The 27,447-nt window shown below is 42.0% G+C and overlaps 1 protein-coding gene across 5 annotated transcripts in view; it reads right to left on the bottom strand.

Annotated features, from left to right (window-relative positions):
- The window catches only part of ptprfa (protein tyrosine phosphatase receptor type Fa), a 424,230-nt gene that overhangs the window by 150,284 nt on the left and 246,499 nt on the right, over nucleotides 1-27,447 (bottom strand). For all 5 annotated transcript variants that reach the window (XM_030049234.1, XM_030049233.1, XM_030049237.1 and 2 more), the window contains 4 exons: nucleotides 26,796-26,906; nucleotides 10,766-11,035; nucleotides 7,047-7,628; nucleotides 3,033-3,169 (listed from right to left, as the gene is read on the bottom strand). In XM_030049234.1, coding sequence (XP_029905094.1) covers nucleotides 3,033-3,169; nucleotides 7,047-7,628; nucleotides 10,766-11,035; nucleotides 26,796-26,906 — 1,100 coding nt within the window. The remainder of the gene's footprint in view (nucleotides 1-3,032; nucleotides 3,170-7,046; nucleotides 7,629-10,765; nucleotides 11,036-26,795; nucleotides 26,907-27,447) is intronic.

Below are 27,447 nucleotides of genomic sequence, written 5' to 3' on the forward strand. Positions count from 1 at the left end.
TTAAATTTTATTAATGCATAAATTCAGACTTGACTGCTGTAATAACCTAATTGCATTAGTATCACCAGGGCAGGTCTGGTGCCTGGTCGTTTTTATCTCTGGGCCATAATCATTTTATATTTTGTATTACATTTCTCTAATAAGTTGGTAAAAATTCCATCTGAAATATCCTGTTGAATATTTTGCATGAATTTTGATGTCCTGGAGTCATTTTATTTTCGTTGAGATTGACATCTGGTGTTTCATGCAAGAACCGCCTTCTACACCCAAAATCTGTGTCGCAAATTCCACATAATCAGCGCTGGAAAAGAGCAGCTCCGCTCTTTAAACTGGATTAGATTAAACTTTAATAATTCCTGGGAAAATAGGTCCTTGAAGCATCAAAAGCAATGGGATTCAGCAAGGGAAAAAGACATAAAATATCAACAGACAAATAGAATGCAAAATAAGCAATAAAAAAGGTTTGAGTAGATGTGCATTTAAACACGACGTGGTGCCTCGCAGGAGCTGCAGCATCTGGTGCAACACAGATATGGAGGGTTGAGGAGTTTTGACAGTTTTCAAGTGCTGTGTTTCATGTTGTGTGGTGTGTGACCATGGATTACCACGCTCCCCTTAAATTTTTTTTTTTTTTTTCTGTCTGCATGACTGACTGAAGATACTGATGTATACCGGTGAAATCAAATCATAAACGTCACCTGGTGACTCAAATAACATCTGGGGACTACTTTGGTGAGAATTTATCTTCAAACTCGGCTACACTGTGTTTATCTGGCTTTTTATTCTCAATAAATGAATAAATAAATAAATAAACTGAACTAAAATTTTGTTTGAATTTAACTTTAACTCATGCAACAAGCTGCATATAAAATAATATTCCTCTGTATCCATAATACTTGGGCAAAGTGTGAGGAAAGAAATGAAATAGAGTAAGAGCTCTGGAGAGATAAAAAGGATTTTTTTTTTTTTTTAGATCAAGTAGAATGAGTAGAGAGAGGATTTCTTCATGAGCAGGAAGGGGATGTGCTGGTCTGTGTTGAAAAGATGTGTTTTCAGTCTGCAAGGCAACATGGGAAGTGGGACGGATACTGAATGGGATTCCTTGATCACATCAGTTTCAGTGGAGAGTTTCATGAAGTCTTGATTTCAGATCATTTTGGTGATTTCTCTCACCGTGGTTTCAGGGGGCTCTCAAAGAGGAGGTTCCAGAAAAATAAACAATATGTGACTTAATAAATGTCACAGTAACTTAATTCTCTGCAGATGTTGCCTGCAGACAGCTTTTTCAAGATTTTCAAGTCCTACTAAAAGATAAATCCAGACACAATCTGATGATTCCTGCGAAGCATCTGGGTGATTTCAACACCAAATAGGAATACATATGTACATATTAAACCCACCTGGCAATTCCAACATATCAAATCAAACCATATAAAGTATGGAAATAAATGAATGTGGGATGAGCAAGTAAGCAGTAGAATATAGTAAGTAAGAAATGTATAAAATGGAAAAATGAATGAAAAATGAATTATACACGATAACAATATACACTATAAGGTGCAACTTTTGTACCCTTGACACTGGCTGCTTATTTATCCCCTTGTAGTTTGTACTTAACATTATTGACTGGATCACTGCATTACCTATTTTTCATATCTACAAATGTACAAAATAGACCTGTGTTGAAAAGATCGATCCCCCGATTTTGAATCGATCTTCATTTAAATTCCCATGGAGCGATCTGTACGCCCAAAGAACGATCTTTTAATATATATATATATATATATATATATATATATATAAATGCTGTTTTTGTGTGGAATATGAATGTATGTCTAGGGAAAATTACATGGAGGGAAGCAAATCTGGGTGGCACAACCCCTCCAGTCGTTTCACCTGCACCTGCACCACCAAGAAAAAATATTACAACAACTACACCGGCACCGTACGAGTCCAAAAGGAAAAGAAACTTTCCAGCTACAGCAGCGCACTGACATAGATTGTCCAACAAAGCGAAGAGTTGCCACTCCGCTCTATTTTCACTGGCTAACAGCAGCACACTGGCTTAGCTTGTCTATTCAGAGAAGAGGTATCACTTCAGCTTATTTTTCAATCAATGTTATCACATGCATACTACTGCTCATTCATTGGTAGTTGAATAGTTAGGTCTGTTTGATAAGTAATTTACATTTTTAAAACAAATAATACTCCTGCAAGATAATTTATTATGTTCTACAACGCATAAACATACACTAACACAACATACCAAGTGTTTGAGCATCATATCTCCTCTGGGCTACAAAAGGTGGTCCTAGCCATTTTTACCAGTCTTACAGCCATTTTAATTATCAATGCCTATATTAATTTGTTGTCAAATGACACAATATAATACAAGTATTAATGTGTTGCATAACTAGACAGGCATGTAATTCAGTAACAGCTCAAAATGCTTTTGAATAAAACTAACCAAATCAATATCGGATCAAATCCGATCAAATCCGATCGGCAATATCGGATTGAATCGCAGCAACCCAGCACTAGTACAAAATTTATTTTATTTCAAGGCTACTCAACTGTAGCCTATAAGTTAAAATCTACCATAAATAATATTTTACCTAATTTATTCATGTATTTATTTACATATGTATTTATTCATTAATTAACATATGTATTCATTCATTGTATATTGGCCTAAGAAATGCTGTCCCCTGATACTGTACCTTAACATTTAGAAGAAATGGTACAAACATTTACTGCTTGGGAACATGTATATGAACCTTTTGGCTCTGAAAAAAGTTCACATAATTACTTTGAGGTCCAATAATCAGTACTAGGGAGTATATTCATGTAGATTGTACCTTGAGGGACAAAAATGGACTCCTATTGTACCCCTGTTTCTGACAGTGTACAGAACAAGAAAATACCCCCCCCAAATATTAAATATCTCGCAGGTTTGTGGGAGCAAATGCCTTCCAGTTATTGCTGCCAGATCAACCACAGCTGAAGCCTGGTGTTTTCAAGGTGGTGTTTACCTTGTCCCCGGCGTTGTTGGCCTCCCAGTACACCAGTTCAAAGCTGATGATGGGGTCCTGGACGGGCCAAAGCCACGACAGCATGATGCGCGAGTCCAGCTCGGCCTCCGCCTCGAAACCAGACGGCTGAGCTGGAACTACAGGAGGGAAAAAGGGACAAACAAAGAAACAGATGAAAGAGATGCATTGAGTGAGAGGGGCATTTGCAGGTGGAAATGCAAAGAGTGTGTGTGTGTGTGTGAGTGTGTGCATGTGTGGGCAGACACAGAGGAAGAGAGAAATAAAGAGAAGGCACATAGACAGAGAAGAGGGTGTTGGGTGAAATGCTGCAACACTCATCAGCATTCACAGCAGCACCCAGACCGGCGTGCTACGAGGCACAGCAGACAAGCAGCGCTTTCAGATCTATTCCTCTGTGAAAATTGAAAGTTAAGACTGAAGTAAGATGCTGAGATTTCACAAATATCAGTCGTCAAAACTTTCACAGGAGACTCCGATAAAAGTTGGAGAAAATAACAGTAGAGATATCGTAAAACAAGCTTTTAGACAGTAAATATCCTTACTGGAATTTACTGCAATGCTGCCATGCGAGGCAATCTTAAACTAAACTAAACTGAACTAAACTAAACTAAACTAGGCTAAACTAAAACTAATTAATGTGTTTCCTTCAGGAATACCCTCACAAACACCTGGTACACCCTAGACACCCCCTAGACACACCCAAGCAACCGCCTAGAAACACCCTAGTAACCATCTGGTATGTCCTAGCCACCCCCTACAAACATCCTAGAAACCACCTTGTGCATGTGAACATCCACTTTGAAACAGCCTGGCATTTACTGCAGCATACCCTAGAAACCATGTAGCAACCTAGCAACCACCTAGTACACCCTAGCAACTTAATTAACTAGAAACAAATTTATGTGTTTTCATCAGGAATACCAGAGCAAACACCAAGTACAACCTAGAAACTCCCTAGACACACCCTAGCAACCACCTAGACACACCCTAACGACTACCAAGAAACACCCTAGTGACCATCTAGTATGCCCTATTAACCCCCTTCAAACACTCTTGCAATCACTTAGTACATGTGAGCATCTACTTTGAAACAGCCTAGCAACTACCCCAGTATATCCTTCAAACCTTGTAGAAGCACCCTAGCAGCCACCTAGTATGCCCTAGCAACCCCCTACAAACACCCTAGCAACCACATGGTACATGTGAGCATTCATTTAGAACAGCCTAGCATCTACCCCAGAATATCCTAGAAACCTTGTAGAAGCAACCTAGCGACCACCTAGTGTGCTTTAGCAACCCCCCTGAAACACCCTAGCAACCACCTAGCACATAACAGCATTCATTTAGAAAAAGCCAAGCAACTACCCAAGTATGTCCTGGAAACCACGTGGAATCACCCTAACAACCACTTAGTACACCCTAACCACCAATAATAAATCATTTTATTATTATTTTAAGTCTATATTCTAATAAGGCTACAAGTACAACTATTTCCTCTATATAGTAGGCTTACTGTTAATGATATTTCTACTAGTTTCACAACTGCTTATACTTCTGCTACTAATTGAAATGTTTTCTATAATGTGATATTGATCTCAGCACTATTTCAACAAATAATACTTCCTACCTCTACTTATAATTCTTGAATTATCTGTTATTGCTAAAGTATTTAACATTATAACTTTTCCAGTGACTTTTCAATTATTCTCTCACCGCTCAGGGAAATAAACATGCAGGTCTCCATGTTGTTATGTAGAGGACTGACATGTAAAAGCTTCTGCTATTTGAGAGGATTTCATATTAATCACAGTGGTAAATGGTAAGAGGCAAGTTAAGATCTTCAGAAAAGCATTAATTTATGTTTCTCCCCTGTCTTTTCATAACTTCCATGTGATACTATGATGCATGCTGTACATTTAGGTCAAAACGATTTATGCCAGCCCAAAATGGTGGTAAACTATGTTCCAGGAAAATAAAGGTAGGTAATCTGAATTTAGGTGGTTTTATCCTCCACTCTCCTGATTTGAAGTAATGGTCTCTCACAGAGCCGGACAGCAGGCTGTGCTGTGGTGTTGCACCTAAAACATTTTTGAAAAGAGGCTCTCTAAAAACAAAATGCCATTATTATTCCTCGACTACAACATGCCTTACTGGATGTGCAGGCAACCACTTTGTCCTTGAGGATGAGGTGTGTGTGTGTGGGACCTCCTTATAGATACTGAGTACAGCACACACACACACACACATGCACACACACACACAGCCCTGAGTATCCTTGTACAATAAATTTCCCCCTTTGCTCTTCTCTCCTGTTCAATTCATGACAGGATAATGCTTTAGATTACAGCTCAGTTTTTCTGTAATTTCAAAGCAATCTGACGGTAACACAATGTTACAAAATCTAACCAAGATGGTTCTGCTGCTACCAATATTCCTGCTACAACACTGACCTGACGGGGCACTTGGTGGTCAAAATTAGAATTTGCACATTATATTGTTTAACTGATATTATCAGCTAACAAAGTAAGGAAAACCAGTGTCAGGTCTCCTTGCAGTTCTACCATTTTAGCCGTTTCTGACATTTAAGTAAGAATTTGTATTGTTTGTTTTACTGATTGATTAATGTGTGAATGAATGAATGGATGCACTGATGGGTTCATGAATTGAAAGACTGATCAGCTGATCACTGCTTAACTGATTGATTGAATTTGACTGAATGGATCTGTCAGCTGATTAACTGTTTGATTGAAACTGGCTGAATAAACTGATGGATTCATTCATTAACTGACTGATTGCTGGACTGATTGATTGAAACTACATGAATGGATGGATTCATAGATTCATGAATGGAATAACTGACTATGTGTCTTTAAGTTTTCAACACGTTTCTTGTTGCTAGGCTGAAAAAGACATAAAGCACTGATCAAAAAGGCATATGCATGAGCTCATTACATACAGACACACACACACACACACACACACTTAGTATATATACATATCAGATGTATTGAGTCCACTGCAAACATCCAGGCATCAGTTTGGACGACTGCTGTGCTCTGTAATTGCACCATAATTTTGTAAGTCACGGGTGAATCATTTAAATATGCTTATTTTCAAGCATCATCATAATTAAATTATACATTAAATATTATCAAATTAATTGCAATACTTTGATATAAAGCAGTTGAGACTAAGGGGGAGATGACATGTAACCTTTATTCTATCGTTAGCGCTGGTTTTCATACAGCAATCCCTATTTCCTTCCAAATCCAACCAGTGGTGCACAATGTAAAACGAAGCAAAGAGGCCAGCAGAGTCTGACAGTTCTCTCAGTAATGGTTTCATTTGTTTATGGTAACCACATCTATGTCTCAAAATGGATGTTGGCATGATTTCAGGATGTCAAAGCATTATATTTATCATATTTAAAGCAGTGGTTCTCAACTGGTCTTGGCTCACGGTCGACACAGGCTAACTTAAGAGCTATTCAATTCGATTTCACAAAGTAAAACAATGCATTAGCCTGAACCACGACACTTTCAGTGACACAACAGGTAAAAGTATTGAATGAACGCTGGAGGTGCTGGCCGAGGTCAGCAGCAATAACAATCCGGAGAATGTCAGGTGTGCAGGAGAAACCTGACGGCCAACCTGCATGTAAACTGGAGTTTTTGAATATTAAGAGGGAAATAACGTATAATCTGTTTTTCTGCCTTAATTTGATAACACAGGAGTATAAAATATTTAATTGCTTTTCTGAAAAAAGACAAAGAGAAGAAGTGTTTTCTTGATGCAATGTGGGTAAAGTTCAATACATTCATTATCAACCATGATGTGGTGCTGGGAACTGTAGCTCTCTCTCCATCTATGGAGCTAAAAATCAAAGAATTGACCCACAGTCCACTTTTAGACCACGACCCACCAGTTGAGAATCTCTGATTTAAAAAGTTGGGGTGGAAGTGCTTTGAGAGGACACAGTCGGCATGTTCTCACCTCCTTGCTGCGTCTTGACCTGCAGCACGTCAGAAGGAGGCCCATCGCCGACAGAGGTGAAGCCCAGCACCCTCAGGCTGTAGGTGATGTCTGTGGTCAGGCCTGAGATGGTGGTGAGCCGGCTGTCGTCTGTGTTGTGTTTCTGCCAGGCGCTGAGCGGGGCGTCGTGCTCGGAGCTGTAGTAGACCCGGTAGCCTCTGATCTGCCCGTTGGGCTCCTCCGGAGGCTCCCACTGGACCAGCATGGTGCTGGAGCTCAGCATGCGAGCCTGGACGTGTAGGGGGGGCGAGGAGGGCGCCTGCTCGCTGGTGCGGGTGTCGACGGTGCCGCTGGGAGGGCCACGGCCGATGTTGTTGACAGCCATGACACGAAACTCATACTCGGAGAAGGGGCTGAGGCCACCGATGCTGTATCGGGTGGTGGCGACCCCATCTACTTCCTGGAAGCCGTTGTCGGACAGCTTGGAGCGGTACTGGATCACGTAGTAGGACACGGGTTCTGCGTTGCCCGAGTCCCAGGTCAGGGTGACGCTGGTGGCTGTGGTTTCTGTCACGATGAGGGAAGCGGGCGGCTTGGGCAAGGCTATTACAGAGCAGAGACACACAGGACGGGCAGACAAATGAGTCTCTACGATTCTCTCTGTCTTCGATTCAGACTGTCTATCATGAGTCTGGCTGGAGGAACGTCCACTGCAGCACTGAATATAAGGAGCAGTTCAACACTGACATTCTATCAGTCAATCACTATTCAGGAGCCTGCCTCGCTCGCCTCCTCATCTGCACTGGGGCAGCAGGCCAGGATGTGTATTATGTTGCCAAGCACATAGCTGGATGTGCTTATATGTAAATGCATCTATCTCACTGGTGCCAGACAAATCTAAAATTGTAGACATTCAATGCAGACACACATCAGACACCAGTGCTCTGAATCTTTTAAAGACAGAGAGAAAACATTTCTCTGCCTGTAATGAAAGAGGTGTGGGTTTTTTGTGCAGATTTCCAAATTGAGCCCATTAAGGCATTGACTTTCTGTCACAAATACATGTTTTGATTTTCACTTGAGAATCGACACATTTTTTCCCATTTCACAGCCACGTCCCATTCACTCTTCACTCTGTCACAGTGGAGAGATGACTGCCATTCTCCCTCAAATAACTGCCTTCTTTTGTTAAAGCTAATTTCGGAAACACATTTATCTGACATAATTATGTTGTCGCTTATGAATTGGAGCGAAAAATAAGTGAGACGATTCAGGACTACATGACAGATAACACATGTACACTAATAACATATCAGAGAGAGGACTAAATAATGCGGCACAGATAATGATGGTGTGGATTTGTTGCTTTGCTTTTCAGATTCGCATCATATCGATGAGCGCTCAATTTGGTAGAACCAAATGAAAAAAGCCAAGAATAAGACAAAATGTAAAATATGATTCAGAATTACTTTGGTAGTGGGATGGACTTTGTGCTGTCAGACACCAAATGGATGTGCTGAGGTAAGAAGCAGAGCACTGGGGTGTGTATAAAACTGGAAATGCTCACAGACTGCCATTAGGGATGAACCACTGCAACCAGAGGCTTTTAGCTGCAACCCTCTACAGCTCCAGTCCTGACATCTGGTTTATTATCATGCAGTGAATCCAAAGAGCTCTCTTTTCCTTCCTTACAAACATCTGAATCCCAAGCGCCTGTGGTGGAGTAAAGGTGCAGTTTCACTTTGGGGCTTTCCTAGAGGAGAATGTGCTTGCATAATGCTCTCACATAGATCACCTGTCCCAGTAAAGCTAGAAAACCACACGTAAAACTCTCTCTGAAACAAACAATGAGCTCTTCAGTTGAACTGCCGCTCGTATGCCTTTATAAAACATCATAACATCATTATCCGGGCCAAGGTGGTGATTATAAAGAGATATGCATAAATACACACAGTATACAAGCTGGACAAAATAGGTTTTGGGGCTATTAAAATGCAGCTAGTCCACAATGCATCATAATCTATCATCATAATACATTAATACGTCTCATTTCTTTCATTTTAATGAAGTAGTGGTCCATTTATATTTATAACAGGCTTACAACACCTCACAGTGCCCTTCAAGTAAAGAGTAATCTAATATTAATACAACATTTAATTAAAGTGGTAGTAATGAAACCTTAATTAGTATTAATTAATTTTTTTTTTTTTTAATGCAATCACGGGCACTAGGTATCCTAAGGATCTGCATTCAACACCAGTGTTAAGGTATTATTTCTGATTCTTCATTCATTTACATTTGTTTTACAGCCTATTGGAGTCTAATATCCATATATTTTAATATCTATAACCTACAGCAATACAAATCCTACTAATTAATTTGGGTCTCCAGGCTCTCTGGCCTCTAAACATTTGCCTTGGACAGCAAATTTGGCACTTACAAAAGTTAATCTGTTTTAATCTTCCCGTCTACTACCTTTTACTGGTGTTTCAATAAATTGAAACATTTGAGAAAGAACTGAATTAAATTTCTATCCACGTTACGTACTTTGGGATGCAAAAACCTCAGCGCAAGAGATACACATTTTACTGAAAAATGGAAAGGCTGTGCTTTTTTTTTTATCTTGATGCAAATATATTTTGTTTTTTGTTTTTTTTCCACTGCGACAATCAGACAGAGGACTGCTGAATACAACAGTGCATTAATGAAAAATAAATGAGAAGCTCGCTTGACAGTTTGTTGTCAAGTTGTCCAGACAAATCTCAGATGCGCTCAAATATTTATATTAATGACTACACTGTCAGCGAGTATAAGTGGGAGAATGATCACTATTGAAAATCAAGGGCAGACTTTTGAGTTAACAGTCACAAGAAGTTTCTTAAATTACCCAGAAGGTTCAAATCCAAGGCTTTAGCGACTGGACTGAGGGTTTTTCTGAGCCGGCCTCTATTGGCATCTGTCTGGTAAAAGCTTCAGTGGTCTGACAAATGAAAATATTGTCCATCGAAATGTCTGGCAGTAAATATGACAAATCAATCTGAGATGGTTTCAGGTATTTCTGCAGCTTTACTTTACACAGACGGGGGTCAAGTCAGGCTTTTCCTCTGCTGTGAGGGGGGGTTGGTCGATTACACAGTCACTCTCATGGACAGCTGATGGAAGATGTACGTGGCCCTGATGTTACCGTCGTATTTCCAGAAATCTTTTTACAGCTTGTATAAATGTTTTAGAGGCGGGTCAGTGCCATCACGTAGCTTTCCTTTTTACTGGCATGCCATCACATTTTTTTTTTTTTTAAATTTACTCATTAATATACTTACATTGTGCTTTATATCATTAGTGGCACTTGTTTCACAGTGAAGCTTCTCGACTTGGCTACAAATGATCCAACCTAGACGGTTCAATGGCCTGTGTTTCTAGAATTGAACCCATGAAGCATCTAAATCTGAGTGCTAATGATTGCTAGCATTATGGATTATCACTAACATTAACTAGTATTTGGAGTAAATGATCCAGTTGTGGTAGTGCTAGGATAATTTAATGTGCATTACAGTCTGTCCAAACACTTGTTGATTTTATCCTGTTTCTCTCTGTTTAAATGTCTTCCAGGTTGGGTCAGGCCCTCCAACCCCACCTGGAAGACAGCCAAGACACAATCACCAATCACCAATCATCAGTGATGACCAGAAACACTGATGCACACACACATGCACCCCAAAACACACAGGTGTGTCTTTGACCTTTGACTGTGATCTGGGCGGTGGTCTCGATCATGCCGAGGGAGGAAATGGCCACGCAGGTGTAGTTGGCCGACTGGCGGATGTTGGTGAGCTCCAGCACGTTGCGGCCCACGGGCATCTCCTCCTCCTTGGTCAGCTCCTCCACGCCGCTCATCCACTTCACGTACGGCATGGGAGCGCCGACCGCCACGCAGGTCAGGTTGACGCTGCCGCCGGGCATCACCTCGTGATTGGTGGGGGGGATGGAGAAGCGGGGAGGCACACGGCGAACTGCAGGGGCGGATTAAAGAAAAGGAAAATGAGTAAATTCCAAGGAGGGAGAGAGGGGAGAGGAGGGACCACTGGACCACTGGACTGACTCCATGTTTTTTAGGTTTGGCTCTCACAGTGCTTTATGGATTAGTCAGGATAGCCAGAGAATTTCATTAGTATTGGTTTCAGAGGAGAGTTTTAGTGTCCAATGCTCAAAATGCTGGGTTAAACAGCTTTATTAAAACAGATGCGCAAAAATATCAATATAGCTGATTACCGGGATATTTAGTTCAATACTGTATAGCTTCTTAAGGTCCTTATATCAATTCATATTGTTTAGGCACTTCATTTTCATATGCCGCTATGATAATGACACAATTTTAGCGCACTGTGCTTAGTAAGTGCATTGTGCTAATTCTGTTTTATTATAATGAAAAGGGAATTTTGAAGTTTTTGGTCCATTTGTCACAGAGTTTATCATACAGTCAGTTCACCATCAATTCATAGTTTATTAGTCTAACCAGATTTTATGCTGTGGTTTCTATTTTAGCTCTGTAGAGTACTGCAGTGAGTCATGATGAAAAATCATATCCAGGTATTGTGTTCAGGTCCTTGACAATATCCGGCCCTAACTACTACTGGTTAACGTCAGGTTTTAAAGCAAATTTTAAGGCAATTTTCTTGCCACACTGTCAGATATCTTCATTATTATTGGCTGCAATGGGAAGGTTTGAGCGTCCTGTGGTCGACATGCCATCCGAGAATTACATTAGCATTTGTGTCAGTGGAGAATCGGAGCGTCGTCGTGTTGAAATGTTGTTTTCGACAAATGGTATCACTGATATTGGCTTAGATGGAGAGTTTTAGTGTCCTGTGGTCTAACCGCTGCTTCACAGTGACATTATTATTGGTTTCAAAGGAGAGACTTAACACCCCATGGTTAACGCGCTGTTTCAGGGAATTAGGTTTGGTTTTGATCGAGAGTTTTAGTGTCACATGGTCCAAATGCCATTTCAGAGGCATTTCGGCCTCATCAATGAGAGCCCTCTCGGAGAAATACTGTTCTACAGTCTCGAACCAATGGATTGGTTCGGGTTGTCCTCTTAAAGCCCCCATGTTTTAGATATGGCACTATGAGCTGGATATTATGCCAGCTCTTTTCTACTAGATGTAAGTCAAATTAGGGTGCGCCATGCTCACTTGGAAAATGGCTAAAATGTGTGAGACTGCGCCTAAGGCATGTAGCTGGATTTCTCCGGAGTGTCTGGGATTTCCGGCTGGGCTGTGGGGATTAAAATGCACCTGGAGTCTACTGTGCTGCTCGTTGGAAGCGTTTCCATCACATCCCGAGGCTGCACAAAGTATACTGAAGAGAATACAGAATAAAGAATACAGGCTTCTCCCCCATTGTTAGTCCTCATCCTTAGAAATCCCGCTAAGTGCTGGGATCTGCTCCTCATTACATTACATCTGAATTAGTACAATGCCAGTCTGCGTGCATTAAATATGTAGACAGCTCTGTTGCATAACTAAAGTGCTTGCCCTCTGACTTAGCCGAGCACGGCCATGAAATATGACTCACAAAGTATAATTTAAGCTTTGGGCTGAGGCCGGGGTGTGAGGAGCTTACATTGTGGCTTAAAGGGTTCTCTGAAGGTTTCGCCTCAGTTTAACCACAGAGGAGGAAAAGTGAGGTTGCAAACTGTGCCTAACTCACAGACAATGACATAACATATTCACTTTGCTCTGCCTTTCAGTGCTACTGAATGCTAAATTTCAGAAGCAGATGCAATTTAGATGAGTGTTTACGTGCTGAAGGGAGCTGTCTTCATTTACAGCAGAACCGGAGAGCTGTGCTGCGCATATGTTTGGTTTGAACAACAACTGACATCATTCACAGAGTTTTGCAGGACATGCGTGGGCTAAGTGCTGCTGTGGTGGAGAGAATGCAGTTTCAGCCGTGCCAGGCTCAGCTCGTACAAGAACCGCATTGTCTCCTGGCATGGGAAGTGGCAGGCTCTGATATGCAGATGGCCGGCATTAAGACGGATTCCCATGGAGACTGAAGCGCCTGAGAAAGTGACGTGGAGGAGGACAAGAGGCAGAGCGAAGGCAGAGAGCGAGAGGAGCAGCAGTGGAGGGGGAAAGATGCAGAGGGAGAAGAGGAAGAGCAGAGAGGAGGAGGAGGAAGAGGAGGAAGGTGAAGACAGGGAGGGGGCAGAGAGCTGGGTGAGGCTGAACAGCAGGGGCTCAACACAAATTTTCCCTCGGTTGCTGAGGGAAGTCTATTTTTAAGTGTTGATTAAATGTGCAAAAAATATTTTGGGATTTTTTTTTTTCACAAACTGATCATAATATATCTGCAAGGGCTGATAAGATTATTGATCACCTCTAATGACTTGATGATTACTTGGCAAAGTGCTGAAATTTCTAACCCACAAAACTCGCTTTCCTGCCTGAGCTCTATTTTGGAGTAAAAGGAAAACTCCCCAACACATTTCAACCTGAAAACCAAAAAAAACAAACAAACAAAAAAAAAAAAACACCTTGTTCTCAAACCAAAACAGCAAGTGACAAAGCAGAAATACTATTCATAGATTTTGCATGGGTTATTACATGGAAATCTGCTCTAATATTCCACCTTATTACTGCATACTGTAAGGATGTGGCTTTATTGTTTGCATCAATTAAAGGCCACCATGAGCTCTGCCAGAAACCTGTCAGTGATGTCATTTACAAGTTAATGTCCCTTTATATTTTATTAGCTGTGTTAGTTTATTTTATTATTTGGCTGTATAATCTTATGGCCTGTTTATTCTATTTATTTTCTTCTCTAGTTAACACTTGTTCACCTGTCAGCAAGCTAATTATAAGGAAGGATCAGCCAGAGCAGAATTTGAAAGAATCCCCTTCATATCACTAAGGAGACTATTTGAATACAATTAATACGGAGTGAGTCTACCAAAACAGTTATTTTGTTTAGTGATACATTCATTTTTTCATTTATTTGATTGCTTGTTTATTTATTTTATTTTATTTTATTTTAGTGAGAAATTAAGCGACAGGCTGACAGCGTGATCTCAACCCTCAATTCAAAACTACTGGCAAATCTAGCGCAAGCAGGAGATCTTTCGTGTCAGCCTCACATTTTATGGCAGCATCTATGAGACAATAACCCAGTGGAGGTGGTAAATTTTTAGCAGGTGCACAGCAAGAGCCAAGCCTTGACATTTCATTTCCCAATTGATCTTCCAACACACACAGATGGCCCGCAGAACCGCCATTAATGCGGCCAGTGCAAAACATTTCCCTCCCACTCTTCCTTGTAACTCTTAATCATTTCAGAGCAACAGAGTGATTCTGACTGGAGTGACAAGCATGAATAAATGCTCCATTTTCTTGTCTATGCGCCCAGGAAATTGCCCGAATTATTGTTAACAAAAAAAAAGAAAGAAAGAAATTTGGATGGTTTAAGAGGGGAGTGACAGAGCTCTGTGTATGTTGGCAAATGGAAATAGAGCCAGTAATACATCACAGGTGTTAAAAAACTGTTTGACATCATAACATTTAAATTACCTGGTTATTTCCTTACCACTATTAAATGGTGAAAGTAGGTAGGGCAATAAAATTGGATTCAAAAGCCCAGGCTGGCCAGCAGTTACATCAATACGGTATCTTCAAGCTACTGAAATTGAAATTGGATTGAACGGTCTTTTTTTTGCCCCTTTAACAAATATTTCAGGTTAGAAGTGACTTGAATGCAGTATGAGGCGTGTAGCCTGCAGCTTAACCCCCCCCCGCCGCCCGTTCCTCCATACAGGACTGTGGCTCGGTGTACGGATGGCGAGGCCGAGGCAAGATAGTGGCCAGCGCAGCAGTGGTGCATTGTGGGAGGTTATCTGTGGCACCTGGTTCCACAGACGTAAACAGCATCACACCTATAATAACTGACAGATCATGAGGAATGTAAAAATCCCCCCTGATGACACTACACCTTCTGTGACCTGTGGTCTTGAACACGCTACGCTGAAATCTTCATCTTTTCTACCTGATATTTCATTGGATAAAACATTTCATTGATTTTTTTTAATTGGCAAAAATGTTTGATTCAAGTCAGTTAATATTCGCCAAAGTCAAAACCTCGGCTTATGAGGCGACATGATGTCAATGTGCTGGCCAGCGTTGGGGAAATCACCGTGTTACTGTATTAGTCGGTTAGAAATTATCTATTTACCCAAGGATATGGAGGATGGTTGCAATGTGATGAAAGTAGTTTATTGGGTCAGAAACTAAATGGAGATGTTGTTATTGCTACTGGAGGGCTGGACAATGGCCTGATGGGTGGACGGCTGGTGTGCTGACACCAGGCGCGACGCTGGCGATTTGTCACTGAGCTGCCATGATGCCGTTCGGAGGTAACAGAAGCATATTAGGAGCAGGTGACAGTTAGAATACAGACACACTCTTATCTCCGTCGGCATGCCAGAAAGAGAGGCGAGAGAAGGAGGGGAGAAGGAGGGAGAAGAAGACTAAGAAGATTTGGGAGGCTGAGTCCTGATAAAGAAAAAAGCTGGAGTTGTAGAAGTGGGTTAGGGGTTGGGGGGAAGGAGGGGAGTGGGGGGGGTTCGTTTTTGTATGCATTCTCAAGGACGTCATGCAGCAGTGCAGGTGCAGAGGCGGTGGCAGCGAGCTGACTGAAGGGCTGGTTTCACAGACACAGATTAAGCATCTCTGAATGGAGATCTGCGTTTGAAGGAGCCGAGTCTGAGGGGGCTTGCACACCTACAGTCCCTTTCGCTTTGGTCTGATTCAGGTGTAAAGATGCATTTTTTTCCCCCCAATTCGGTCCAATTAGCTTTCACATGGCAAAGTGAAGCAACATTTTTAAACCAAACAAGTCTACAACAAAACAGCAACACCAGAACAACACAACAATATAAGAACACAGAGCTCAGTGTTTTTAGGTGTTACCACAAGCAATCATGATTTGCAGGAGAGCCTTCACCTCGTCATTACCTCACGTTTGACTCATTCTCACTCACGCTTTCAACCCACAATGCACTGTTACCTTGGTTCGCCGCCTATAGTTAAGTCTGCTTGCCCACATCTCAAGCCCGCAACGAATACTGATTCCACAACAAACAATCAAAGCCACTTTTAGCGAGCTCCAACACAAAACTTTTGACTTCAAACTGAAATCTGAATTTGTATGTGTAATCCTCGGAGCTCACGCTGCCTAGATCTTATACTTTGAACTCCAGCAGAGACCATAAAGCAGCGAGACTGAGTCGGACCACGGTTTGTTTGCGGGGTCCTCGCCAGAGTTCAGATCCCACCTCTCCAAATAAACTGAGCCAAACCAAACAAAAGAAAACTCATTGTAACTGTAACAAACACGGGAGGCGTCGAGGAGTTTGCACTGAACAACATCTTCCAAATTTGTTTGGGGAGGAAGCAGGATCGGTGTCATCAGTTTATTTCTGAACAATGAATCAAAGACTTTTGTGGCCACATTTCCAGCCCTTGTCCTTCCCTCATACACTGCAGCCAATATTTTCTATTTTCTGGTCTGCTTACATTTGTGCGCAGAGTGAAACCAAATTGGACCAAAAATGGAAAAAAAAAAAAAAAAAAAAAAAAAACGAAACTAAAAAACAAAGCCAAGAATTTTGCTTCATTTTGTGTTTAGTTAATGTCAGGCTTCAAGAGGCAAAAAAAAAAAATTGTATATATAAAAAAAAAAAGTTGTATATATAACAAGAGAGTGCTGCAGATGCCTGGGAGATTTTCCGTGCAAAAATCCCAATGCAACAGCTGATGTGAATCTTACGTTGTGATATTTGGCCACATTATCATATCATTTCCAATTTATATGGTGAATTACATGACAAATTTGAACACATGACGGTGAAAAGTTTAGGTTTCTCCGCTTGATTACAAGCATGCTAAACTAATGCTGTGTCCACTAACACCATCTCAGAAGACTTCATCGAATTTCCCACTTGGAATTAGGGCTTGAAGAAATGTTCCTAGTTCGTTGTCCCACTTTCTAACATCTCTGGAACACTCCATTATTTCTCTGCTTTTTTCCAGATTTGTGACAGAGTTGATCATGTTCACAAACATTGATTGAACTGTCCTTGACCAAGCGAAAGAACATACAGGTTCTTTCATTCAGCAGTAATTAGCTTTTATCCATGTCTGTGAAAGTGACCCAAAGGACTTTGATGATGGAACCACGATGGTGATCACCTCCTTGTGGTGTGAAATACTTAAAACTACTACAACCCTGGGTTTTCCAACAAAGCGATTCAATAACATTTCAACATTAGCCTGAAATTATTCAGCCTCTGTGCTGAATCCCCACGCTGCGGGGATTAAAAGTCAATTTGACCAACCAAACCAACAGAGAAAAAACAAACACAGCATTAAATTAGTATGTGTATCCCAGATTGTCAGCCGAAATCACGTTCAAAAACTGACTTTGCCTCTTTCATGTCCTTAAGTTCTCTAACCCCTACCTTCAAACTGAATGCAAAAAGAAAAAAGAAAGGAAAGAAAAAAGAAAACATTAAAGGCGGCACAAATGCATGCAAAGTCAGTGGGAAGAGGCAAATGATGCAAGATCACTTCACTTCAGGCTGCATTAAAACACAGCGGAGAGGCATTTCCTGCTGCTGAACTTTCTCTATTGGACTGAGAATTTAAAGCAAATTCCATACGACTTAAAGAAGAGCTCTATCCAAAGCCTGTAAATTTCTCACCTACCTCGCATGTACAGCAGGGAAAAATGTCCCATAACTATTTGTGACCAATAAAACTGATCAATGCCATCTGATTAAAAAATGTAGAAAAGCTAAACTGCAGCATGAATGCAGAAACATCAAATTTCAGCTAATCTACTGTATACTGTCTCATCAGAGAAGTCAAATACAATCAACCAAGCAAACCAAAAAAAAAAAAAAATGGCTGGACCACAGAAGGATGTCAATCAAACCCACTAATCAGCTGATTCAAGTAATTCAAGGAAAGCAAAACCACTTCACAAGTTGCACCTCACTTCCTGTCTGAACGTCAGGTGGGTCTCAGGTGAGGTACGGGAGCCCTGTCTCCTGAAAATTACATTCTCATACAGCTAAACTGCATCCTCAATTACATTTCAAGGGGAATGTATTTTTGCTGTGGATTACGTTTAGTTGCAAAATACATAAGAACATTTGTATTCCCTTCGTTTCAAGGATGTGCTACACGGAAGGTGAGGTGGCAGATGCGTCAAGAAACTGAATTTCACTGAATTTCAAGTTCAACCAAGCAGTTTTTATGCCTGAACCTAAACTTTCTCTAACCTTAACCAAGTACGTTTGGTGGCCAAAGTAATGTAAGGGGCTAAAATTCCACCTGACATGATATACCAGATATGCTGATTAGAAATTAATTTGTGATACATGAGAAACCAACATAATCCACGGCAAAATATGTTTACCCCTAATGTAATTAAAAAATTAAGAAGAGTTCAGTCATATGGGAATATAAACTTTAGGAGACATGGTTGTGTATGGCAAAGCATGGGATACTTTTTGTAAGTGAGGTGCAAGTTACTGCACGGTGCAAGTTACTTGCATCACATCCAACAGGGTACATGCTGTCCAATGCATTGATCAGAATGGCAATGGTAACTGATACTAATAATTACCTCATAAATCCAAGGACAGAGAGTGTGCATTTAACATTAACATTAATAGGACTTTACAGGGAATGCAACTCCTTAAACAGTCAGGCGGAAGACGTAACCCCCGACTAAAGCTCAGTAAACACAACACTACTTGCAGAATTAATACTTTTTTTCTGAGGACGTGAGGTGTCCATTTTGGAAATGGCACATCTGATTGTAGAGCTGACAAGAAAGAGCCTGAGTCTTTATACCGCCCTGCATCTGCCCTTTCACTTTCAGCGGAAATGATGGACCGATGAAAGCATACTACAGCATCTCTGGAAGGAGAGGAAGAAATGCTTCAGGTCGAACGTCACTAAACTTTACTTTTAGGCACTCACCCTGCAAGAAAGAGAGTTTTTGTAATATTTCACTGGCTCATTTTCACATTTCTGGTGTTTGAAGAGCCTTAAAGCTGCATTGGGTGGTGTTGCATGTTGGCGGTTCCAAACGTTTTGAACTTTTTAAAATTGTGCACTTAAATGTCAGTAATGTCAGTAAACTGTATGCATACTCATGTTTATCAGCCAAGCCAGTGGGTGATGCGTTTTAGATCAAACAATCTCAAAAGAAGAAGAGGAGGAAATACATCTAATACCAGTTAGTCTAGTTTCAGCTGGAAACAGCCTCATATTTCGCTCTCAGATTTGGATTTATCATTTCCTGCGGTCAGTGAAGTGGCCATGCTTTGCTCCAGGACCTACAGACTCTCAGTTCATGGGGATTTGACATTTTTCTGTGTTGCAGCCCCAGTTTGTCCTTCAGGCTGGCAGGATGGATTCTTACATGAAAATCTCCCCTGACTTGGCTTTAAGTTGGAGCTGTAGAACTCAACCAAAACAAAATCATACACTTTACTGGGTTGCACTGCCTGAGGTGGCTGAAAGACAATTTTATGTACACTTGACCTTATTTCCATACTCTTAGACCCTAAATAGAGATGTGGAAAGTGATCTAAACCTCTGTCAAGTACATTAAGCAGTTCACTTTGAAGGGATTTCAAAGGAGTGCCATTCCCTTGTTTTTGAAAATTTCACAAAACTCAAATTTATTCTGGGGAAATTGATAAACGGGGGGCGGTGGGGTGTGGAAGTTATTCTGAACCAAATCCAAAAACCTGTTTCTGTGTTACTGTCCTCGTCTCTCCACTTTCTCTGTTTGCCTGCATTTTGAAGTCTACAACGAATCCTGATTCCACAACAAACAATCAAAGCCACTTTGGGCTCGCTCCAACCCAAAACTCAAAAGGCTTTTTGCAGTTTACCAGCATCCACTGCCTGCTTTCCTGAACACACACAAACACACAGACACACACACACACAAAATAAATAAATACAAAATAATAATAATAATAATAAATTTGATTTCCAGCTGAAATTTGAACTGAATTTGAAATTGTTTGTATAATCCCCTGAGCTCACGCGGCGTGCCTACTGTAGATCTATACTTTGAACTCCAGCAGAAACCAGTAAGCCATGAGAAACCACACTGTCTCTGCAGAAGAACAGACAATCATCAAAGTGTACCACAGTCTACCAATCCACAGCCCTTTTTTCCCCACATATCACACATAAACACTTCAGCTTGGGCAGCAATTCACTCCAGCAGCGGTTCACCGCCCCTTAAAATCAGAGCGGCTCCACATTCTGCTATTAATAATCCAGCCGAACGGGTCTTGGAAAAAGAGTAAACATGTTAGAGGGTATTTTGTGCTCTCGCAGAGCCGCTCTATTACTCTGACAGACGTGGATGAGAGAGGAGGAGAACATGGCCGGGGCGGCGTGAGCTCAGAGCCCGCAGCTCGCAGTAATGATGGTCAGACAGCGGATGAGAGCGAGGGCGAGCCATGCCTTTGAATTAGCCGACACACAATACGAACATGATAGGCATGCTGCAGGGCATATCATGGGACCGACAGAGCTTCACCCAATTTTGTGAAATGAGCACCAACTCTGAACTGCCGATTTTGCCTTTCACAAAGTCACAAATTATGCAAAGATTACAATTTTTTTTTTTTTTTTTTTTTTAATAACAAGCTGGATTATGTGGCAATAACATTCATTATGTTCATCATGTGAGAGGATTATCTAACAGTTACGTTTAGGCAAGTAAAATGACACCGGTTATGGTTAGGTTTGCAATGAGCCCATTAAAACATTACTTAAGCTTAGGGTTAGGTTTAGCTGACTGAACTAAACTCAAGTGAACTCAGCTCCACTTTATTAATGCAAAAAATGCAAATTTGTCCAATGCCCCTATAATAACCAATATTTAAAAGTAGTATAAATATTACAAAAGCAAAAGCAAAATTGAACTTGGTGTTGTGTTGTCTGGTTTCCTGGCTGTGATGTGAGTCCACATGGAGGTGAAACGTCCTCATTAGTTTCTCTGTGCTCCTCTGGGCTGCTAATCCACAACACTGGATTTGTATCCCCCCATTCACTTCAATGGCAAAACAGCTCCCAAAACAAAACTGTGAACAAAGCAGATTATGTCAACATATAGATATAAAAAAAATCAAGAAGTCCCAGTACCTATTTTTTCATGTAATTACAATTATTTGTGAAGGCAGTATCAGGTTGTTTCTTCCTGGTGCAAGGTTACTACGGTGAAGAGACTACCTGCCGGATCTACTTTCCAATTCAAAAAGGAAGAAGAAAAAAAAAAAACAAGAAAGAAAATGGGTACTGGGACGTCTTGTTTTTCATACTGACATAATTTGTTTTGTGTGCATTCATTTATGGGCTGAAAGTGTTATTTTAGGAGCTGATTTGCTATGGAAGTGAATGGAGAGATACAGATCCAGTGATGTGGATTAGCAGCCCAGAGGAGCAGCTAATGAGGAGATTTCACCTCCATGTGGACTCACATCACAGCCACAACACTACAACAAAGTTCAGTTTGGCTTTCAGGCGGCTAAAGCTTTTAGTAAATTAGAGTGACTTGCTAAAGGTTATGGCAAATAAGAAATAATTAAATGAAATGTGAAAAAACAAAACGTCGCTCACAATAGAAAACATGGCACGACTGGGGAGGTGAACCCGGGTCATCAGAGTTGAGGGTCGATCCCTCCCTCCCTTAAACTATTTCAGTGTCAAACTACTTCCTGTTGTTAGTCGTGTCCTCTCCACATAATCCCGTCCTGCTGGGAAAACGTATCTCACACTCGCTCTGTGCACTGTGAGTGTGTGTTTGCATTTTAAAACACCGTGCTCATTTCACAAAGTTTCGGGACAGCAGGCTGCATGGGGCAGAGTGTGTGGTGCTGAGGGGCAGCATGGAGCAGCGAGGGGGGAGCTGGGATGGGGTTGGAGGAGGGGGCGGGGGGGTTCGGGGTGGGCTTGCACTGAGGGTGGGGGGGTCCTGAGAGAGGCCGGGACGGGCCTGAGGCGCCCAGCGAGCTGCCGGCGCTGCACGGCTCCAGTCTGCCAGGCCTTGAGCTTAGGAGGGTAAAGAGCGAAAAGAACCAACCTTCCCGTTGATCTGAGTGGTGAGGTTTGGATTGAATTTTTTGGATGGCAGGGTGCGATGGTGATGGAGGGAGTCAAGATAAAGTGAAAAAAGGAAAAAAAAAAAATAGGGGGGAAAAAAGAAGAGGAATGGGAGGAAGAAGACAAGGAGAAACAGAGAGAGTAAAACAGGCAAATATCTGCTTATCCATTAATGAGTGATTAAATCACAATGGAGACAGTGGCCTGTGCGGTGCAGTGACGAGCACACACAGACACAGAGTGAACCCATCAGAAACACAAAGCAGGAGGCTGTGAGGGGATGCACAGTCAAACACATATACACAGCAAATGTAAAAAAAAAAAATATATATATTTATAATAACACCATGCAACTGTAAATTTAGTTAATTATGCATTTAAGATGTTTTTGAGCCATATCAGAGATTAGGACACACTGAAAAACTGACACAAAAAAATCAACGCTGATTAACGGTAGAAAAATTGCTGTGCATAATATGTGAATACACATATATCCCACAAGCAGATACACTCCCACACACACACACACACACACACACACACACACAACACAGCCCCATGCATACAGGTACACTTACACACACACAGACATTTCCCTCCCTGTCCTGACTCCCTTGCAGTGTGTGGAGCTCCGTGAATTAAGATGGTATTTGGGAGGCTGAGGCTTGCTGACAACTAGACTTCATTAAGCACACAGAGCAGACAGCGTGTTGCTGCCCACATTTATTCTGCCCACTGACTCTTGGTGAGCTCAGCAACTCAGCCCCAAAATCAATGGGCACAGAAACATGGCCCCTGACACTGAATTAGTCATACACTCCCCAACAAAACTGATTTTTTTTTTTTTTTCTCCTTCCCCTGCCTTGTTTAAGGAAGTTCTCAGACCTAACTAGGACAAAAACCCAGCCATGTCCAGGCACTTTAAAAGCTAATTATGCATTAAAGCAATGCACCGAGTTTTTGGGGAGACTGTCCTGCTGGTTCCCATTAAGTGAAAAGACCAAAGACACCAAAGTCATGCACAAGCTCCCAGCGGATCTGTGGCCCCTCGGCTCCACGCTAAAGGCACAGCCAGGACATGCAGTGTGTGAAAACGCACTTTCATTCACTTCTACTCAGACACAAAGAGCAAATAATAGAAATCATTTCCAACTGGTCAACGTGAAGTCTGAACGGTGAATTAGCATGGAAACCAATATAAATGCTGCTTTGGGCGTGCATGTGTCTGAAAGAAAAGCCAACATGGAGTGTGTCATTGTGGCAGCATCATATCAAATCAATTTTACACGCCACCGCTCTAGCAGAGTGCAAAAACAAACAAAAACCAGATTTTGAATGGTTTGTAATTTTGTCAGTTTCGTTTGAGGCAAGATTAGATGGTGCATGTGTGCACGTGATGATTTAAATGTTTTAAAATCATCCCAGCAACCCTGGATAACTAGTACTCTGCTAACTGAGCTAACTAGCAGCTGAGAGGTAACTCATTAACTTCTCACCTCTGGCTGTGATAAAGGAAGCAATACTGAACAACCAAAACATTTTGTTAATATGCTGGGAAAAATCACAATACATGCAAATATGTAAACATTTAGCTGACTGTCACTGGACAGGTTTGCTAAAGCATCATCATGGCACCTGCTATCAGTCAGCACGGTGTGTTAAAGCGCCAGTACTGAAGCCAGTGAGCTACCAGGAACCTGCTGACTTTGGTGTCTGTGTTGGGAAGTTGACCACGTTAGTTACGATCAGGCAAAGTCCCTGCAGAGATGATTTTTGTAAAAAGGCAATTTTTATTTCTGTTTTGTCCTCCTGTCCACATAAAAACCACACTTGGTTACCGAAAACCCCTAGAGAACGCTCTCCTGAGTGGAATTTACATTTTTAAAAAACCCTGTTTTCCTTTTGTGACGTGGACGGTGAACACCAAACAATTTCTTACCGGCACCTCTTTGCTTCGTTGTGCAGGCTCACAGCGAGACACTGACCCGCACACAGACGTGACCTTGATCACCTAGTTATTTTTTTTATTTATTTTTTTTAAACTTTTATCATTTGACTTGGTTGTCCCTACATTTTGGCTGCTGTTCAGACGATATGAAACGTTAACGTTAGCTAACTCACTCCGAGCCTCAGCCTCTTTACACGTTTATTTTCCAAAGACAAATGTGATTTTGCACTTTTGTGTGCGCAGATATATTTTGAAAAATGCGCCTGTGTGGAGAGAATTTTTTAAACTGGATAAATAATTGTCAGAAGAATCTGGCTTTAGACGTGGTTAAAGATTCTAGGTGCTTAATGTTTTGCATAGACACACAAAAAAACAGCATTTAAACACACACCACAAACACTCAGCCCCCCACACACCCTCACACACACACACACACACACACAGCAGAGGAGACTGCAGACACTCTCTCACACGTCTGGAGACACGGAGAGATGCAGAGAAAGCAAGGCACAGTAAAAGATGAGCAAACATGAAAAAAAATGGCTGGCATCTTATTGTGATACACGGATAAGCATTTTGTGAGATGAGCAGAAACATATACAGTGTGTATATGAGGAGCCATATAAGGTGGTCAGCGTGTGAGATCAGAGCGTAAGCACCCCAAACAGAGAGAGAGAGAGAGAGAGAGAGAGAGAGAGAGAGAGAGAAGACAAGAGAAACTGACACAGACAGGAACACAGAGAAATAGAGATAGGGAAAGAGAAGACACTATCTCTCTGCACACACACACACACACACACACACACACACACACACTCCCTTTGGGCAAACACATGCCAAGTTGTAGTGTGTGTTCATAAGCCACAATATGAGACAAAAATGGAAACATAAGCTACTGGCACACCTGCAGAGATTAAAGGTTAAAGCAACTCAAATAGGAGCTTTGAACAGAGAGGCAGAAATAACAAACACACACAAAAAAAAAAAAAGTTTAGGCTTTTCACTTTGATGGCTGCGGCTCTGTTTAGTTTAGTGGAGGGACACTGCAGCAGGTTTATAAGGCCTATACTTAAAAAAAATATATATATATAAAAATGAATACTCTGAATTTTATGAACAAAGCGACCTCCATGGCGAGGAGATGCAGTGTACAAAAAAAAAAAAAAAAAATCAAAAATATGCACGGCTGTCCAAGATTTTGAAAAGAACTTTGAAACGTTCTTTTAAGTTCTCAAAGGCAACTTTCATCCTGAGGGGGAGCGTTATTTGATCTGTTATTGCGAACGTGACGCATCTGTTGTGGTGAGAAATACAAATTAAAACGTAGCCAAGCGTTCCCCCCGCAGGTTCTCGTGTTCTTTACGGCGGTGGAGGCGGCGGCGGCCCACAGCAAGCGGATCTGAGATCGCGTTGCGTCTGAATGGGAAATCTTTCCCTAATGGATCCACGTAAAGCGAATCACCGAACAAACATCTCAAAATGAGGGCTCACACCTTGGGAACGTCAGACTTCATCAAAGTCTTTAGCAGGGGGAGCAAAAAAAAAAGATTCACACTCGGGCATGTTACCTGTCCAAACGTCTAATTAGATATAAGGTTTCCTATGTTTGAAGGTGGGGGCAGAGGGACGGCATGGGCTGTCAATCAAAATGAGGCAATAATCCCGAAATCTGAAGCAACGTTCTTACAATGGTGCGATATGAACTGCGGAGCAGGACGGCAGAACAACACTAGCGTTAACAAATATAATAAATCAAACCGAGTAGTGACTTTATTTAGCATGTTGCAGGCATCATCTTTGAGTGTAATTTTTTTTTTTTTGGGAGGGGGGGAGGGGTTGAACTTCATCAAAGAGCATTGTCAATGGAAATGTCAGCCGAACAAGAGAATAAAGCTGTAATGAATCACCCCGGCGCTTTGAAATTGCCTTTGAGAACCTGATATTAGTCGAGGCTAATTGAGTTGTTTGTTGACAAGGCCGACTTATGAGAAGCCCCGAGGCTCGCTTTCAACCCGCTGACTTTTGCTGCGGCACACACACGTCGACTGTACGCCGCTTTTGGGGGGGGGGATTTCCTCCCTCTGTCTTCTCCCACGCGGGACGGCAGCGAGGTGTCGGCTTCTCCTCTGAGCGAGACTGTACTTGCACGCCCGCCGCCGCCCTCCCCTCCCTCCCCTCCCTCCACTTCACCAAAACAAAGAAGCAGAACCGCCGCCAACCTCCCGTTCACCCCTGATGAGTCAAAACATCCCCCCGTCACCGCGAGGTGAGCCGGGTCAAGCAAACGAACAACAGGGGCACTGGAACAAATACATAATGGCCACCCAGGAGACAAAGACAAGGCAGAGAGACACAGAGAGAGAGAGAGAGGGAGCAGGGAAGGACGGCGGAAAAGCAAACACCCAACAGGCATCAACAGGTTTGACTTTCACTGCAGCCGGATCCACGGAGACGGTGACTTTTCCCCCCCATTAGCAGTCAGGAGGCGGACGGTCACCTCTGCTCCGAGCGGAGGGCAGTGCAGAGGGTTAGTGTTGACCACACAGACGGCAGGAGGCCTCGCTGTTTGAGGCGCTGACCTGTAGGGCAGAGGAGGAGGCCCGGGGGGGGGGGCGAGAGCGATCTTACCTCGAACGTAAAGGTTAGCCGGAGCCGAGTAGCGAGTCCCGGCGCTGTTGACCGCCACGCACTCGTACTTGCCCTGGTCCGACTCCTCGCTGTTCTCAATCTGAAGCGCTCCTACGGAGGGAGGTCAGAGTGTCACGGTTCAGGTTTACCCATGCACAGACACACACACACACACACACACACAGTGGCAACACAGTCATCAGATACAGCTCCGAAAAACACCAGCCCTCCACACGGCTCTCCAAATCTTAACCTGAGTGATCCTGTAGTATTTATCACTACAATGGAGAGCAAATCTCAAGCTAAACTAGTTCCTTTCAGCATACGAAGCAGCTGAGTGACCTATTTCCAATAATCTATCACAGTGATCTAATAATAATATCTTATCGGTACGCAATCGTTGCTCCACTTTATCCAGTGGAGATAATCAAGTTTGGAAGTGTTGGTGGAAAATTATATTAAAATACATTAAAATACATTCTCATTTATCTTAAACTCAGTCATTTCACCATGAAGCAGCACTTCGGAAAACATCAAAATCTCCTTCTTCTCCTCAATATGTGAGCATCAGAATCAGAATTAGAAATACTTTATTGATGCCCGAGGGGAAACTGGGTACTTCAATCACTTCAGCTGAGGAAAAGAAACTTGG

Source organism: Myripristis murdjan, chromosome 4 (assembly GCF_902150065.1).
Source record: "Myripristis murdjan chromosome 4, fMyrMur1.1, whole genome shotgun sequence".
Classification (NCBI taxonomy): Eukaryota; Metazoa; Chordata; class Actinopteri; order Holocentriformes; family Holocentridae; genus Myripristis; species Myripristis murdjan.